Source organism: Carassius carassius, chromosome 5 (genome assembly GCF_963082965.1).
Source record: "Carassius carassius chromosome 5, fCarCar2.1, whole genome shotgun sequence".
Taxonomy (NCBI): domain Eukaryota; kingdom Metazoa; phylum Chordata; class Actinopteri; order Cypriniformes; family Cyprinidae; genus Carassius; species Carassius carassius.
The window spans coordinates 20,250,771-20,269,816 of NC_081759.1; the positions used below are offsets into that span (position 1 = coordinate 20,250,771).

At 37.0% G+C, this 19,046-nt stretch overlaps 1 protein-coding gene across 1 annotated transcript in view; it reads right to left on the bottom strand.

Moving 5' to 3' along the window:
- Nucleotides 1-3,919: 3,919 nt before the first annotated feature.
- Nucleotides 3,920-19,046, bottom strand: part of LOC132140950 (neurogenic locus notch homolog protein 1-like) — a 42,297-nt gene continuing 27,170 nt past the window's right edge. Inside the window, exons 19-34 of the mRNA XM_059550046.1 lie at nt 17,517-17,718; nt 16,379-16,532; nt 16,091-16,275; nt 15,760-15,892; nt 14,414-14,671; nt 14,224-14,336; nt 12,722-13,293; nt 11,303-11,737; nt 11,077-11,225; nt 9,972-10,185; nt 9,701-9,791; nt 9,396-9,558; nt 7,949-8,247; nt 7,673-7,820; nt 6,721-6,818; nt 3,920-6,556 (exon numbers count right to left, since the gene is read on the bottom strand). Of these exons, the coding sequence (XP_059406029.1) occupies nt 5,249-6,556; nt 6,721-6,818; nt 7,673-7,820; nt 7,949-8,247; nt 9,396-9,558; nt 9,701-9,791; nt 9,972-10,185; nt 11,077-11,225; nt 11,303-11,737; nt 12,722-13,293; nt 14,224-14,336; nt 14,414-14,671; nt 15,760-15,892; nt 16,091-16,275; nt 16,379-16,532; nt 17,517-17,718 (4,522 nt within the window). The 3' untranslated portion in view covers nt 3,920-5,248. The remainder of the gene's footprint in view (nt 6,557-6,720; nt 6,819-7,672; nt 7,821-7,948; nt 8,248-9,395; nt 9,559-9,700; nt 9,792-9,971; nt 10,186-11,076; nt 11,226-11,302; nt 11,738-12,721; nt 13,294-14,223; nt 14,337-14,413; nt 14,672-15,759; nt 15,893-16,090; nt 16,276-16,378; nt 16,533-17,516; nt 17,719-19,046) is intronic.

Below are 19,046 nucleotides of genomic sequence, written 5' to 3' on the forward strand. Positions count from 1 at the left end.
TAATGTTCTAATAATGTTATAAATAAATATTTTTAGAATGGTTTTTAGAGAATGTTATACCTTTTAGCAGAACATTCTGGGAACTAAAACAAAACTTGCAGCTGAAAACATTACTAGCACATAAATGTTCTCAGACCATTCAGAACAATAATATTCCTAGCTGGGATGTCAACCGCCAACCATTGGTCTGCGTTTATCTAAAGTATCTGACGAATCCCTCTCCTTAATAAAAAAGATATTATTGAGAATAAATGAATGATTTAGTGATCAATTTCTGCATTGTTGCATACAATTCAATATTATATATTTAATCATAATAAATATTATTTTATATGTAACTTATTTTATTTTATTTTTTTTTTTTAATGGCCATTTCCTTCATTTAGAAAAGTCACACCTAAACACTTATTCATCTTGAAAAGACTTTTATTGAGCAATTCTTCACCTCCTTGCACTGTCCTACACTGTCCAGCACTACAAAACATTGCCTTTGACTTACAATATTTATTAATGTGTAGACATTATATTTTTTGGCAAAGTTTTTACCCTGTGTGCTATAAGAACATGCAGCAGATGCAGAGGTGCGGTCATTGTGGATTATGTAACTTTCTGCTGGTCTGATTTAACTGATGCAGTCTAAATCTTTTGATTAATAAGAAACGGTATGCCTCCATACAGTATCTCTCAAGCCTCAGATTTAACAGGGAGTTTGCAAAATGGTAAATAAATGAAAATAGCATTACCATTCTGTAGTTTACACCAGTTTGTGCAAGACAGCTTGACATTTTGGGTCGGTATTATCATCCAACATTGATATTAATAAGGAATGTTTCTTGTGCACCAAATCAGCACGTTAGAATGATTTCTAAAGGATAATGTGACAATGAAGACTGGAGTAATGCTGAAAATTCTGCTATGCCATCATAGGAATAAATTACATTTTAGAGCAGAGGAAGCAGAGGATGGGTTATTTTAAATGGTAATAAGTTTCATAATACATTTTTTTAGTTTTTTTTTTTTTTGCAAGCATAAGAGACATCTTTCAAAAACATAAACAATCTTAACGACCATAAACATTTGAATGGCAGTACACGCGGAACAATTGCGTTACAGTGAACTATTTGATATTAGGTTATATAAATTTGTAAAACGCACTGCACAGTAAAAGTAAGTTGCCATATGAGGTGAATAGACAGTGCTAGCACTCAATTAATATTCATATTGGAGGTTGTAAGTGTCATAATGGATGCAAATAAATAAATAAACAATAGTGTCTGAAAAACGAAACTGTGGATGTGTGGAAGGTAATTGCATTAGGTGACATTTGCTTTTGACATGAACATCAGATAGATTTGAAGAAAAAAAAAATGTTTTACTTGAATGTCATGATATGCCTTTGTCGTTTTTGTGTAAATCACAGTATCTAGAGCAGGCCTATCTACAATCAGTTTCTATTTCATATTTGTTAGATTTTTTTTCATGTGAATTTTCTATTAGCTGCAACTCAATAGGTGATGACAGTGAGAAAATTGTCTGAAATAAGCACCATTTCAACACTTATGTGCAGTGTCACATACAAGTAAATATGTGCTACAGTTAAGTGTGTTGAGAACACTGGCATGAATCATTATATAATTAATATTCAAAGAGCTTGAATTGCTGAAATACAGACATTGTTCTAATACTATACAAAAACAATATTGATTGTATGGATGGTCAGAGGTTATTTAGCAGCATCATAATGAATTAGTATCAATGTCTTTTCATTAATATTTAGTCTTGTGACATCACGACAAGCCCATTGACTTGAAGGTCTGTGTGATTAATTATCAGTAGTAACAGAGTAAGGCACGTGCACACATAGACATAAAAGGGGCTTGAGCACCTGCTGGGGAGTGTTTTTTTTGTGTTGATAAATGAATATACAAACCCGAATTCCAAAAAAAGTTGGGACACTGTACAAATTGTGAATAAAAACAGAATGCAATGATGTGGAAGTTTCAAATTTCAATATTTTATTCAGAGTACAACATAGATGACATATCAAATATTTAAACTGAGAAAATGTATAATTTTAAGGGAAAAATAAGTTGATTTTATATTCCATGGCATCAACACATCTCAAAAAAGTTGGGACAAGGCCATGTTTACCACTGTGTGGCATCCCCTCTTCTTTTTTATAACAGTCTGCAAACGTCTGTGGACTGAGGAGACAAGTTGCTCAAGTTTAGGAATAGGAATGTTGTCCCATTCTTGTCTAATACTGGCTTCTAGTTGCTCAACTGTCTTAGGTCTTCTTTGTCGCATCTTCCTCTTTATGATGCACCAAATGTTTTCTATGGGTGAACGATCTGGACTGCAGGCTGGCCATTTCAGTACCCGGATCCTCCTTCTACACAGCCATGATGTTGTAACTGATGCAGTATGTGGTCTGGCATTGTCATGTTGAAAATGCAAGGCCTACCCTGAAAGAGATGATGTCTGGATGGGAGCATATGTTGTTCTAGAACTTGGATATACCTTTCAGCATTAATGGTGCCTTTCCAGATGTGTAAGCTGCCCATGCCACACGCACTCATGCAACCCCGTACTATCAAAGATCCAGGCTTCTGAACTGAGCACTGATAAGAACTTGGGTTTTCCTTGTCCTCTTTAGTCCGGATGACATTGTGTCCCAGTTTTCCAAAAAGAACTTCAAACTATAATTCGTCTGACCACAGAACAGCTTTCCACTTTGCTACAGTCGATTTTAAATGAGCCTTGGCCCAGAGAAAGATTAGACTGACCTAATAAGTTGCAAATTGGTCCTCCAGCTGTTCCTTATATGCACATTTAACTTTTCTGGCCTCTTATTGCTACCTGTCCCAACTTTTTTGGAATGTGTAACTCTCATGAAATCCAAAATGAGCCAATATTTGGCATGACATTTCAAAACATCTCACTTTCAACATGTGATATGTTATCTATATTCTATTGTGAATAGAAAATAAGTTTATGAAATTTGTTAATTATTTCATTCCTTTTTTACAAAAAATTTGTACCAGCTTTTTTGGAATCGGCTTTGTATATATGGCTAAGTTAAATGTGCACATGTGTTTCTGTTCTAAAGTGTGCACAGCTTTCCTTGTCAAACTAATAAAAAATCTAAAAATCAGTTCGGGTTGGGAGTAAGCAACTGTGCCTCGAATTTACAGCTTAACCCAAAAGACAAAAGGCAATTATTAATTTGTCTTGCTAACTAATCCATGACTCATGAGCGCTACATGATTCAGTTCACTCCTTGATTCAGTTTATAAAAATGCATTCAGAATGATCACAAAATTCAAGATATTTAATGTTTTGATTAGATTTTTTTTTTTTATTAAATAAATGAGAAGTGCTCTTTTTTCCAGTTGTACCCCGGCCCCTAAAAAATGTCTGTGCACGTCCCTGAACAGATTTTTTATGGGGTCCAGAGCAAAATTATGGGTGAACCTTACACAATGAGCCCTACCTGATGTGGTACTTATAGTACCTAGAGTGGACATTTGAAAGTTTTGAAGTCTGTGTGCGTGTCCTGCTGTAGTTAAGATATACATGCGTTTGTCCTCTCAGCAGCAGAGGGCGCTGTTGATAGTCTCAAGCATTTCAGCAGATGGCGCTACAAGCTAATGCAATAAAACCATTACCAGCCTTTGATATGCTCATGAAGTTTAGCTCATGCCGTAATAATTTCATTATATATATATATATATATCTGTGTGTGTGTGTTTGAAATTCAAACCCAGCTATGCATAGAATGGGGCAAAAGCAAACCATTTTAATGTAGCTACGTCAATTATATGTTTTTAGTTGCTTTGATATCACTCAAAATAAGATGTGTAAGAAATAGGCTTGGCAAATAAGCTAGACAGGCCATAAAGAAAAACTCACAGCAGACTGAAATTTTAATACACATTGTTATATTTTATTAATTAAAGAAACTTGTACAGACAGTAGAATTGACAGAAATTACTCTGCATGTAAACTACACATTTGCAGGTAACATTTACAGACAATATTTACTCAGTGCTGTTCAAATCTAATGAACTCGGAAGTACTGAAGACTTAAAGAGGACATTCTAACTTATTTTTGTTATTTTTTGGAAAACTATTGGTGGCCAATAAATACTGAGTCATAAATTATCAAATTATGTTATTCTGAATGTCATATCCTTTAATCATTTGTGTGTATAAATTTTTGATATTGTATTTACCTCTACCCCAGTGATACTGAGAAAAAAATATATGTTCTGCGTATGATAGAAAACATAACTACGTAGGATTAAAATATTTAGAATATCCATGGCACAGGTACACTTAAGATTTCTGAAACAAAATCCTGTTTACATGACAAACGCAAACAATATATCTATTTACATTAGCCATAGGCTCAAACGAAGTTACAAAACTGAAGTACAGTAAAGAGCAGTTCAATTTGAAACACCTCCAGAAAACCCCAGACACTTTTGGCCACATGACCGGTTCTACAAAATTGGAGGAAAAAGATACAGAGCACTTGATACTTGAACCTGTTTCATACAAGTCAATATCAAGTATTTCCTGTAAGAAGCTCAGATCTTCACTTTTACATCCACACTCACAGTGGACGTTTAGAAATCTGCTTAAGCAGGAATTTAATATACAAGAAAGGAAAAAAAGAGAAAGCAAATCACTTTGAACTATACAAATGTTCAATTATAATACCACTACTTATTTGTAGTATAAACCTTGTCGCATAAAAAAAGATGAGAACCTAATCATAACAAATATAAGAAATAACACAAAACAAATATATTTATTCATCTTCTAGTAACGGAAAAGCAGCTCGTTTCAAACAACATAAATCTACTTTAACACTGAAGTTTGTTGTATAAAAACATGCTCTCTAAAATGCTCATACAAGAACTTAGCATTTTTATGTATCTATACAATATTAGGTATAATTAATCAAACAAAAATGAAGGCCGGTTAACTGAAATAAAAAACAGGCATATTTTAAAACCAATAAATACCCAGTGTGTACATTTGAGTACAGTGTTTTGCAGTCACAAGTATTACACAAAAAAAAAATCCTTCTTCATTATTTTTAAGATAATTTCTTATGCCCCAATTTGAAAAATTAATGGTGAAAGAAGTATAAATAGCGAAATATCAATAAATTAAAAAAATATACAAGGTTAGTAAAAGAGGCATGTAAAAGACCTTCAGTGAGCAGGCTTATGTTTTTTTATTTGAACTGCTCCGGTATGTGTCCGATTTGTGACTGCATGCTAGTGGGAGGACTGGAAATGCCCTCCGACCAGTCAGACATGTTGGAATGGGGCGACGAGCTGGACCACTGGTCCGGTGAACCCGGAGACGGCGTGAGGAAAGGGTGGTCAGGCACTTGGAGTTGATGGCTGGGGGTGTTGGCGTCCATTGAGGCTGAGTAATGGGAACTATGCTGGGAAGGTGGCGTCAGGAATTGCGTTCCCACCATACTGGGACCCAGAGAAGATGGGTTCAACAGCTGGGTCTCCTGGGGGATGATGGTGTGGATGGGCATGCTGTCCGGTCCACCCAACTCACCGCCGAGTAAGTTCTGGCTCACGCCGCCGGGTGGATTGGAGCTCTGGTGCTGCAGCTGGATGTTCGTCTGCTGCGGTCTCTGTTGCATGTTCTGCTGCATCTGCTGCATTAGATGCGGCTGCGTGCTGAGGTGTGTGTTCTGCAGACTTTGATAGTTCATCATCTGAGACAGCGTGGCGGGACGGCCATTGTGAAGAGACGTCATCAGGCCAGTTTGGTGAAGGCTGGCCTGACCTGAGGCGTTCCTCATGGCTCCGAATTGATTTTGCGGACCCATGCTATTGTGCATCCGTCCGAGCCATTCGCATTGGCCATTCATGATGGTTGAGCCATTAGATCCGGCCACTGGAAGATGGGTGAGACGTGGGGGTAACGGATCAAACTGAATATGGGCCAGGTCTTGCTTGTTGCCCATTCCCAGATGGTTGACGCCCATGTGGGTGTCTGAGATACCCTGTAAGTGATTAAGCGACATGGAGGGTGACTGCTGAAAGGGTGACGTCATCAGGGGTGGGGAGGCGACGTCAGATATGTACCCGTGGGGCGACTCCAAGGAATCGACCGGCGAGAGCACAGCTGAGCTGTCAAGTAAGTTTCCCTTTCCATCCCGTGCCTTCTTCTTCTTGACTTTCGTATCTTTGCCATCCTTGCAACCAATGCCTTTTGCGCTTGGCTTGCGGGGTTTTTTACTTTGTATGGAGGGTTTCATGTTACCCATGAAGCCGTTGGGGGAGCAGAGAGGTGGGGAGAGGGTGGTGCAGAGAGGGGCGCTGTGCATGGGAGGGCTGCGGACCAGGTTGTATTCGTCGATGAGCCGCACAATGTCATGATGCATTCTGTCCTGAGCGATATCCCGTGGGAGCCGATCCATATGGTCCGTGATCTCTCGATTAGCAAAATGCTCGATAAGAACTTTAGCAGTCTCGTAACTTCCTTCTCTTGCTGCCAAGAATAGAGGAGTCTCCTCCTGAACGTGGGAAAATAATTGGTAAGCCAAAAGCATTTTGAAAAAAAAGTTTTTGTACTATGTGAGTATGAATATTATGTGAAGTGTGTTATTTTGAAAATAGAAGAAGAAGAAGAAGAAATACCAGCATTATTTGTGATACAAACGAATAAAGTGCTGCTTACCTTATTGTTTTGCATATCCTTATTTGCCCCGTTCTTCAGCAATACCATCGCTGCATCTACGTTGTTCACAGCGGCTGCCCAGTGAAGTGCAGATTTACCTGTAGCACAAACAGAAACCACTTCAGCATGTGCTCAATTACATTTACTAAGAAACCAACAATATTAATACATAGTAATGTCATTGAGATAAAATAGTAATATATATATATATAAAGAAAAATAATTGTATTTTTAGCAGTAAAATATCACCATATTATATGTGACCAGTGAAATGTTTGGACACAGCTACTTAATTATTACTATTTTACACATTTTAGAATAATAGCAAAGTCATAAAAATGTATAAACAAATCAAATTAAATATTGTAGATTGTGTACTGGTGAACAATATGGATACATCAAAAAGTTTGAGGCTGGTCAAATATTTTCAGTGTTTACTGAAATAAGTCTCAACTGCATGTATTTAAACAAAATACAGGAAAAACAGTAATATTGTGATTTTTAAAATAACTCTTTTTTTCTCTTTTATATATATTTTAAAAATGTAATTATTCCTGTGATGGCAAAGTTTCAGCAGCCATTACTTGAGTTTTCAGGTTCACACAATCTTTCGGAAATCATTCTAATAAGCTGATTTAGTGCTCAAGAATTACTATTATTTTTTTATTATTAATAATGCTAAAAACATTTTTGTTGCTGCTTAATATTTTTGTGGATTCTTTGATGAATAGAAAGTGCAAAGGAACCGCATTTTTTTAAATTAGATTTGAATTAAAACCAAACTGAATGGTAATGTATATCTTATCTTCTCCAAACCAACTTCATGAGGTGCCACCTGGCCTTTGCTGGACACTTTTTTTTTTTGGATTCAATGTTTTCTGATTCAACTTGTACATGTAATAATAATTGATAACAATAATATGTTTGACAGTGTTTGAGTATGGCAGTATACCAGAATCATCAATGGCATTGACATCAGCATGGCAGTTGATGAGTTCCTCCACCATGCCCTCGACCGCGAGTCTTGCTGCCAGTATCAGAGGTGTAGTGCCATCATGCATGCGAGCATCCAGGTCTGTGGCACGGTTACGTATCAAAATCTGAATAAGGACAAAAGTTAACATGTTTCAGAAAAAAGAGATAATGATGCAGAAATCGGTGGAGATACACAATGTTAAACATCCTTATTATTATTCTGTATTCCCTTATAAAAAACTGGCTCACATACCTGGAAGACCCCTTGTGCATCTGCAGCCACAGCAGCATGTAATGGAGTCCGTCCCATATTGTCCTGGATGTTGGCATCTGCACTGGCCTCCAAGAGCCTTTTTGCAGCATCTGAGCGGGCGTAACGGGCAGCCAGGTGTAGGGCTGTCTCACCCGTTCGGTCTGTCTGGTTGTGAAGGTTGGCACCTTGGTAGATGAAATCACTGATGACGTTGGCCGAAGCATCCTCCTCTTCCTCGCTGTTTCCTGTTTCTAGCCCTCCTCCACTACAAGATGCGATCATGAGAGGAGTAAAGCCATCTAGAAATTAAAAGAAAATCAAGATGTTATGTTTATATGTATTTAGGTAGCACAAGCTTTTATTCTAAATTCCATTATGACCAATCAGGAGATTTTTTTTTCTTTCATATTTCAGGTTTCCATTGTTATTTCTACTATACAATTTGAAGAGAAAACACTGAAAGTCTAATGGAGTAGCACAAATTTTCCTTTGAGTAGGACTAGTTTGAGGCCAACCTAAAGAAATGTTTTCCTGGACCAAAGTAACGGCAAAGAAACAAACAAATCAAAGTTGGATTGGACGCACTCTCTTTCTGAATCGCCCCAGATGGCTTTGATAACCGATTGTAATCAAGCGTGGGAGTTTGGAAAATCTCAGGGACGAGGGCCACGCTTTGAAATTTCAACCGCTGGTAAAACAGAGTATTATCACCTCTGAGAAGCTGCTTTCTTTGCTGACTTCGACAGGGGCTTCTCGGCTTCAAAAGAATAGCTATTCCCAGATCAGGCCTGATTTGGTCGATTTAAAAACATCAATCCACACAAAGAGAAAAAAAAAGGGAAAAACAGCTCGCAAAGAGATAGCAAAATAATGTTGCCTTTGACAATAATAAAGTGTTGTCAGGGAGTGCTTTCTGGTGTTTACAGAAAGAGAGGGTGAGCATATCATAAAGAGTTTAATTAACAAAACACATGTCAGCAGAATGATATCACAGGATGAATCGGTAAGGCTGGTAAAAATGTGCTCAGTCCCCAGGGTTTCCAGCTTTCAGTCAGAGCCTTTGAAGTGGATTCTTTTCCCCAAAGGGCCCTGAGCATTAACTCCTACTTAGAACTCAATTCAGTTCCTCATCCCAGCACTCGACAGCGTGCGCACACACATCGAGGGTAAACCGGAGAACAGGTGTAATCCATAAGCAAAGAATTAGAACAAATGATTTCCCAGCAAAAATATAATAAACCAGAATATTATATTTATCTACCTAAAAATGACCTAGTATAAATTAATTATAATCAAATTATATTATTATACATAGAATTTCAATTTGCTTGAATAAAATTTTATTACAATTACATTTAAATATATTTAATGATTGTATAAGTCATCAATACCCAATAACTAAACCTTATTACATGGGGGGGGGGTGAAATATACAACAATGCCAAACCTGGTCCTCGGGCGTTGACATCCATGCAGTCATTCTCAATCTCGCCCTGAGGGGGTGTGGGAGCGATGGATGGGATGCGTAGATCGGCTGCATCCAAGTGCTGCTGCGTCCACTGCCGGTGATCTGGCTGATGGTCTAAATCCAGCATCGCCTGCTCCTCAGACTAAAATAGGAGAATGAGACATTAACAAATGAAAAACAAACATTTGAATTAATATTATTAATTAATGCAAGAGTACTAATTGTAAGACAGATATTCTTCCATGTGAAACTCTTGTCAGAGAGAAATGTGTTGCTTTGCTCACCCTGAAGCGTTTGGTGTCTGATGGTTCCTCTTCTCCCCATTCATTCTGGCTGTCATCCATTAATGAAATGTCGGAGCAGTTCTTAAGTGGCCTGATTTTAGAAAAATAATCCATTACTTTAAAATACTTTACTTTGATACTTTAAAGACTGTTCACCAACACCAAAAACCATCATAGGTAATCAACCACCACCTTCTTCCTAAAACCACTTAATTAAATTCAACTCAACAGATGATCATAATAGTTTGTCCCCGAAGATAACGCAACTGACCTCAGACCGACGGAGTCTTCGCCGACCGGCTCCCTCCTCTTCTTCTTGCTGGGCTCACTGGTCTTGAAACCCTCTGGAAACCAGAGTTGACCGTGTTCCCGGCGGCGTTTACGGGATGCGACCATTCCAACAGTGACAAATGCCAGCAGCGCCAGTCCTGCCAGAACCACGTAGACTGGATAGAGCTCTATAGATGATGGTCCATCGATCTTACCTGCCACAGGAAGCACAGTTGACATGTCAAACCCACAGAAGAGACAAGAATGTGTTCCTCACACAACTATGAGGCACAAATTGGAAGACGATTAGGTGGACAAATTACGACAGGGCACACGTTCGTAGTCATCAGAATTGCTAACCGCTTCTCATCAAAAAGAAGGAGCTGGCAAATAAGAAAAGGAGGAGGACAGAAAAAAGAAAAACGAAAGAACACCTCCTCTCCCCTTTCTCAGCCCAGGGTACCAGGAGACAACTTTACCAGTTCTTCTTTAAGGGAAAAAAGGGAGGGATTAATGAACTTCAAATTACCGCGCACACTTTAAGCTGTAAAGACGAAGGATTTATTAGGATTTTTGAGATAACAAAGACTCCCAACTTCTAGCACACTCCCGATCAATTTTTCTCCTCTCTTTTTTCATGCTCTCTCCACTAACGATTTTGAAATGATAAACTCTGCTCACCTTAACCCTTGGAGATGCATTAAGTCCTGGTACATTCAAAAGGTTATGCTTGTAGCAGCCCCCATCATTTTAGATTCAAACCATGATTGGGCTGTATGTGCGTTTGTGAGAGCGTCTTGTTGGGCCAAATGAGTTGACATGATTCGCATCAATTAACTATTATTGGTGCCTGGAGCCAGCGGATCTGCCCTCAGACTGCCGCATTGATTGTTTAGTCTGTCTAATGCACAAAGAACATTTGCTTCATTGTTATAAGGAAGAAGCGTACAACCTTCAAAGTGATCCCTGTAATCTGTGATAGGAGGTGGTGGGGTTAAAGGTTGAGGGGGTGCTGAATACATTGAGTAAGATGGGAGGCCTAGTCCTGATTAAGGGCATTATGGGAAAACGTGAGGCACACGACAATGCTTGTGCCAAACACTCACTTGTGACGGCCTCGATGACGTAAGGCATATTCAGATTGCCGCTGGAAGCCAGGGCTCCGAGGAAAGCTGCTACGTCGTTTGCGCTCTGGAAGCACTCAGAGGTTTGTTGGTAGCATTGGCGGTTGTCAATCTCCAGATATACCACCGAGCTGATGGAAATCAAAAGTGTGATTTTTATTAAAACACATTCTTAAAGCATACGAGGCCTTGACTGTCACAAACGTACCCTTTGATCTGCATCTCGTCCAGTTCCCGGCGTTTTCTCCCTCCTTCCACCACTATATTGTAAATGCCGCTTTTTACGGAGCTCAAGACGCTGGTGGAAGAATCGTTCCAGCCATCTAGTGATCGTTTGATGTTGTGCTTTCTCAGCTCCTGCTCGTTACCATAATAAGGGTAGATCATTTCCTCTCCTTTGCTGTCGCGCCGGAAAACAACGTTGGTGTGGAGGACTCGGCTGAGCTCGCGCAGAAATCCAAAGGAGTTGTTTCGGAGCTGATCGGGTAAAATGTGGACCACCACAACTAGGAGCCCAGCAGCTAACTTCTCGGGGATGTTGCTGGCACAGTCCAGCCCGTCCCATTCACACTCTGCATTATTACAGCCCTGGTCACAGTGGCCATCTGCATAGTGGTCTTTGCAATACTGGTCATAGAGTGGACTGTGATAGAGGAAAGCAGAGTTTAGGAATAGCATTCATTCTTAGAAACAGAGCTAAAAAGCTTTTGATTCTGGTTTTATAGGATGTCTAAATGGTCTTGAGCTGGACTACAAGTATACCAACTTGGCCAAGCTACAGTACCATCTAACAAAAATACACCAGGGTGATTTAAGACCATGGACCAGCTGCATAAACAGCTATTATGTGTCCTGAGAACTTGTTTGACCAACTAGCATTTAGCTAAATGATAATCAGTTAGTCTTAGTTCTCAAATGGTGTATGATTGAGTTTTTTTTATATATTATAAATTAATATTTATTTGTATATTTTCCATTTTTATTTTCACTTAGGTTGAAGTTTTAGTAATTTTAGTTTGTTATATATATATATATATATATATATATGTTAACTTTATTTCATTTAATGTTATTTCAGTAAGATTATTTTAAGTAATGACTTTTTTATATAGCTTTAGTCTTTATTTAGTAGTTTTTCAGTTTACCTGACAGGCTGGTTTCATCAATAACAATGTTGAAGAAACTGTTGCATTCTGAATTATAATTAGCTAAATGCTAATTACATATATAACTACAATACTGACTTGAATTTTCACTCAGAAATTCTCTAGCTGTGTCACAATTATAGTAGAAATTTACAATTCTTAAAAAAATAAGACTGGATTTGAATAAAGCCAGAAATTTGGGAGCAAAAAATATTTAAATAGATTCTTGAGAAAACATACATTTTCAATTATTTTCAATAGAAAATGTTGCATAACTTTAATCTTTTTTTTGCCATGACACTTTCAGAGCTGGTGAAGAGAAATTGCCTGGGAGTTCAAAAAAATTGTGATTTCCAATTAAAGCTTCCTGATAATCTCTCTTAAGCATGATCATTTTAGCTTAAAACTGTTGGCTACTATTGCAAATATACAACTTGTACCTTTCCCTGAAACTTGTGTAAAAATTCTCAAACAGCACTCACTTGCACTGGCCCTCCAGTCTCTGGCAATCAAATCCATCGTAGAGGCATCCAGCGTTGTGACACTGTTCATCACACTTCCCGTTATTAAAATAGCGCCAGCACTGCAGCGCGCCCGAACAGTTCTTCCACGGGTCATTGAAGTTCAGCGAGCAGTCCCCTCCATCCCATTCACAGGCATAATTATTACATGCGCTGTCACAGATCTTATTACCTTTCTTATTCTCACACTCTGCTATCTCGCATCTCACTGTCACTCCTGGAGCAGGTGTGATATCTCGAGCAGAGCCACCTTGAAAGCTGAAGTCCAGGATGTGGCAGAAGAGGCCATTGAAGCTGGTAGGACAGATACAGTGGTAGTATGGGGCCTCTGATATATACTCGCATGTGCCTCCATTGTAGCATGGATTGGTGGTGCAGTGACCCTCAGTGGGATGCTGGCACTCAGGACCAGTGAAGGCAGGGGTGCACAGGCATTTGGGGCTCTTGTGACCAGAAATGCATGTACCGCCATTTTTACAGTGGAGACTCCCACAGGAATGAGCGTCATTCTCACAGGTTGAGCCTATAAAACCCTAAATGGGACATACACAAGTCGTAAAATGTATGTATCATAGTACACTGATTTTTTATAGCAAATCTATACAGTATTGTTCCAAAGTTATGTTAAAAGTTTTTTGAATGCTTTTGAAAGTCTCAGGCTGCAGTTGTTTGTTAAATAATATAGTAAAACAGTAATATTGAGAACTATTATTACAATTTAAAATAACTGTTTATATTGTAATGTATTTTAAAATGTAATTTATTCCTGTGATGACAGAATTTTCAGCAGCCATTACTCAAGTCTTCAGTGTCACATGATCAGCAATTATTCTAATATGCTGATTTGCTGCTCAATAATTTTTTTTATTATTGTCAATGTTGAAAACTGCCTAATATTTGTGAAAAATGTAACTTTTTAAGGATATAAATAACATAACAAAAAAGAAAAATGTTGAAACAGACTTTTTTTTTTTACTATGTAAATGTTTATTTTCTTTATTTTTATCAATTTAGTGTGTCCTTGCTGAATAAAAGTATTAATCTACCATGTGAGAATAAAGCATTTAAAACATTTATTTGTATCTATCTATCTATCTATCTATCTATCTATCTATCGATCTATCGATCTATCTATAAATAAATTAAAACATTTTTAGAAACTTTTTTTTATAATAGAATAAATGTGTGTCCTTGTAACTGAAATGGAAAAACTAAGGATAAAGATAGCTGTTTAAAATGATAAATTATTTATTCATATAAGTTATTATATATAATTTATAATTCATTTTACCATATTTAAGGCCACATTTATGTTTATGATCTGTATATGATATGCCTGATTAGTTCAAATCCTAAGCGACTGATATGATATAATAAGAAAGAAGTGGTAAGAATAGGATTGCAAAATGATGTAAAGCAGGTTCAGAAGACCATGGCTAAATGAATCAGTGATTATGACTAACCGGTGGACATTTGCAGATGAAGCCATGAGGAGTGTTACTAGCCACAGCGCAGGTGCCTCCATTACGGCAAGGTTTCCCCTTACAGCCATCAAAGACTTTGTCACAGCGCTGACCTGTAGTGACCCACAAACAATGTTATTATGTGATCAGAATGTAGCGTTACTCTCATGATCCAAGCAAACTGCTGTACCTGTGTATCCTGTGCGACACTCGCAGCGGTAGTTGTTTGTTAGCTGGATGCAGCTGTGCGTGCCACGGGGGTCACAAGGGTTGGACAAGCATTCATTGACATCCCCCTCACAGCGTTCCCCCACATATCCGGCCAGACAGATGCAGTGGTATCCACCCACACGGTCCACACAGCGGCCCTTGTTAAAGCATTTGGGCTCCTGGGTGATGGGGTCTGTGAAGGGTGTGCAGTCATCAATGTTGATCTCGCAGTGCACACCTGAGAGAGAACGGAGAGGAAAGGTCTCATAAAAGCCAACCTTATTACAGAAGTAAAGGAGTAAATTTATGCTCTGTTACAAAACCTAGTGAGCTACCTTGCTTGGTTGTTGATTGCTAAAAACTGACCTATGAGAAATAAGGATGATAATCAATGATTTATGCTTCTGTTGTCGCCATATGCATTCATTATTGCAACTTATTTTTTTTATATAATTATGTTTAATTGTAGAATTCCTGATATAAAAAAAAAACTACATTACCTATGATTCTATATATGTATATGTATTTTTTTCCATGGCTGTGCTTCATGCACCTTTACTGCACATTCTTAAACCTTTGTCTTTTTTCTAATATTTGCTTCAGTCATAGTTTGTAATGTTGTGATTCATCCTGTAGCTGGTTTGTTTGGTTTATGGCTTTTAACTGTTTAACTAAGACTTTTTTTTAAATCCCAATGAAAAAAAATACTTCCAGAACCAAGGCCACTGAAAAAGCATCTACTGACTACAACAGAGATGGATGTTAACGTTACAAAGCTAACAAAGATTTATTCTAAACATAAAAATACAAAGCAAACACAAACATTTCTGTTTTAATTAGATTCATTATAGATAATTCATGATTAATTACATGAGAAATGTGTCTATATAATATGAATTCTACAAATTCACTATAATTCTATAATATAATATAAATATAAATTATAATGAAATATAACTAAACTTACTTTAAATAAAAATGTAATAATACATTTTGCTAAATGTTATTAGTATAACTATTTTAATATAAAGTTAAAATTGAATCAATTTATTTTGACATTTCTCTTATGCTTCCATGATGCCTTAAAACCATAGATACAGACAAAGAAAAAGGATAATTATGTTTAATACAACTGTGTAATACAACTCAACACACTCAATGTTTCGATCCATTTTTTTTAAATAAAAGTCCATTTATGAGCTGTAATTAAGCATGACTACATCAATCAGAGAGAAACGTCTAAGCCAGCTGATAACAGTTAAGACCTAATTAATGAAGTGTGGAATGGGCAAAAAGAGCAAAACAGAGGAGTAAGTGATAGCTGACCTTGTGTTCCCCGAGGACAGGAGCATTTGTAGGTATTGATCAGGTCGATGCATGTGCCTCCGTTCTGGCAGGGCTGAGACAGACACTCATTGATCTCATCAGAGCAGTTCACTCCATGATAACCTGGCACGCACTTCAAGAAACGAGAAAAGGAGCGAGGCGAATTAATGCCAAACATAAAACAAGCCTGTTTCTGTTTACTTGGCGGTTTCTTCCTTCTTTGTCAAACAAGCAATTCTGCTACAAAGAAGGGAGATTTAGCAGGCATTAACCTAAATTGTCTTCTTCTACAGTCACTTCTGTCCCTAACCACCAGGTTTTCTTGACTTACTTCACAGGAATAGCCGCCCAGGTAGTCGGTGCAGGTTGCTCCGTTCTGGCAAGGATTGGGAATGCATTCATCCACCTGCTCCTCACAGTAGCTGCCCGTGTATCCGGCCTGACAGTGACAATAGTGTGTGTTTCCAGCATCCAGACACTGGCCAGAGTTACGACACAGCCGGGCCACTTCTACACCTAAAAATGGCAGAAACAAACATCACAGCAGATTTGTGAAACACTGAACTGCCCCGAACTGCAAACATATTTTAGGCACATACATACACACAAACAAACCTACCTTGCTGTTTGGCGGCCACCTCGCAAGAAACGCTGGGGACATCGCAGTATAAACCAGTCCAGCCCGTCTGACACTGGCAGCTGTACCTAGTGCCGCTCTGTCTGCAGATACCTTCATTCTTACAGGGAGACGGCCTACACCAGTTCACCAGCTCCTGCAAGACAAGAGTTCATCCAATTTTAACTCATGCATCCATGAGTCATAATAAATATTTTATTTTATTTTATTGTATTTGACATAAAGTGCTGACATGAATTATGGATATATGTAAAAACAAAAAACAATAATAATAATAATTAATTAAATTATACTTATATAACAAGTGAAAATGTAATATAATATATTATAAATTAAAATAATCTATAAAAAATATTAAAAACAGAGTTTGGCTCGTAACTTTTGTTTAACAAAAACTCACAAAATCTCAATGGCAAAAATACTTCTGGAACCAAGGCTACTGAAAAAGTGGCCAGGCTAAATTATGCTATGCATTCTAATTACTATAACAGTATTTGATGATAGTTTGTTGCTAAGCTAAGAATGTGATACTCTTAAGTATAAAAATACAGAGAAAACTAAAAATGTATTTTCTAATTAGACTTGTTTTAGAAAATGGAGAAAAAAGTGAAATAAAGGAAATGTGTCTATATGATAAATATTTAATATTAAAATTACAATTAAAATTCATGCATTTTATTTATAAATGTCACTAGTATAATTATTTTAATATAAAGAAAATAAGTTCTATATATATTTATATTGACATTTCTCTCACATCAAGAGTGCTCCTTAGATGCCTTAAAATCATAGAGCTTCAGACAAAGAAAAAGGACAGGTAACTTTAATATTGTGAAACTGTAAAATAAAACACTGTTCCTCAGATCAATATATAAAGTAATAGGCCTACATTTTAAACTATTGGCATCAACTACTTAAAAGAAGTGGAATGAATAGAAATGTATTAAAAAAGAAATCGTATATATTTTAGCGCATATTGTTATAACTAAATATTCATTTAATTTGAGAACTTTTCAGCAATTTTTAGATTTATACTACAGAATCAACAAGGAAACACTGTAAGCAATGAATGTATGATAGTTTTATCCATGTGACATGCTGTCTAACTCTGATTTGTTACCTGGCAGTTAAGGCCATGGTATCCCTGAGGGCAGGTGCACTTGTATGTGCCATAGCTGTCCTGACAGGTGCCTCCATTCATGCAGGGTCTGGAGTCGCACTCGTTGATGTCATGCTGGCAGTAGTTTCCAGTGAACCCCGTTGGACACAGGCAAGTGAAACTGTTGATGCCGTCCACACATGTGCCGCCATTAAAACAAGAACTGTTTGAAAAAATAATTATAAGTCTTATTTACTACATTAATTTAACATCATGTAGTTTTTTAAGTAATATGTAAAGATGTGTGATGACTCTGTAGTTGCATTGTCCTTTTTTTACCAGAGGGGGCACTAATGGACAACAGAGGAGGAAAAAGTGCTAGAGGCTTTTCTTCTCATACACTTTATCATGAGGTAGATCGGTTGACTGACAAGCCTAGACGGTAACAATGAGATTTTGAAAACTGAGCTGGGATCAGAGTTTCCAGCCATGTTGTATAAAGCAATAATGTTGAAATATCTTTGCATATCAGAATTAAAACTTTTGGGGTCCATTGTTTTGTTTTGTTTTTTAAAGAGTTCTCTTATTCTTTCAAAGACTGCAATTATTGGTAACACTTTACATTATGGTTCCATTTATAAAGGGTTTATAAAGGTGTTAATAAATGACTAATAATTCACATACAAATGCATCATAAATCATTGATAAGCAGTTATAAATGCATGAATTAAAGGGTGATTTTGATGCAATACCTGCCAAATAGTGAGCCATTTTTAACTCACATGTTATAAATGCTTAACAAATATATTTATAAATACTTATTTCACCCAAAACCAGATTCCTGATTTTATTCATGATGCAGAAAAAACTTACTATTTTAGCAAGGCTGAAGGGTGTTGTATTTAAGGTTCTCGTGTCACCTTTCTAACAATGTTTCCTACCAGAATCTACTGTGTACCGTACCCATGATTCTTCGCAAAAGTTCATGATGCCTATCCACAGCAATGGTATGAAACTGATATATTTTGTTTATCAAGAATGAAATTATCATCTTTATTTTTATTTTGGGGAAACATTATAAACGCAAAGCCATGACTTCTTGATGATTTATAGATTGTGAAAGTGAACCTTAATGTTAAGTGAACATCTGGTAAACAGTTATTAATGCTCTATAAACGTTAGTAACATGTGAAAGTGAACCTTAATGTAAAATGAACCCCTGTGAACCATTTATTTATGAGTTATAAATTTTAGTAACATGTGAAAGCGAAACTTAATGTAAAGTAATCCCCTGTAAACCATTTATTAATGAGTTATAAATGTAAGTACCATGTAAAAGCGAACCTTAATATAGAGTGAACACCTGTGAACCATTTAATAATGAGTATTAAACATTAGTAACTTGTGAAAGTGAACCTTAATGTAAAGTTGAACACCTGTGAACCATTTATTAATGAGTTATAAACATTAGTAACCTGTGAAAGTGAACCTTAATGTAAAGTGAACACCTGTGAACCATTTATTAATGGACACAATATTAGTTACTTATTG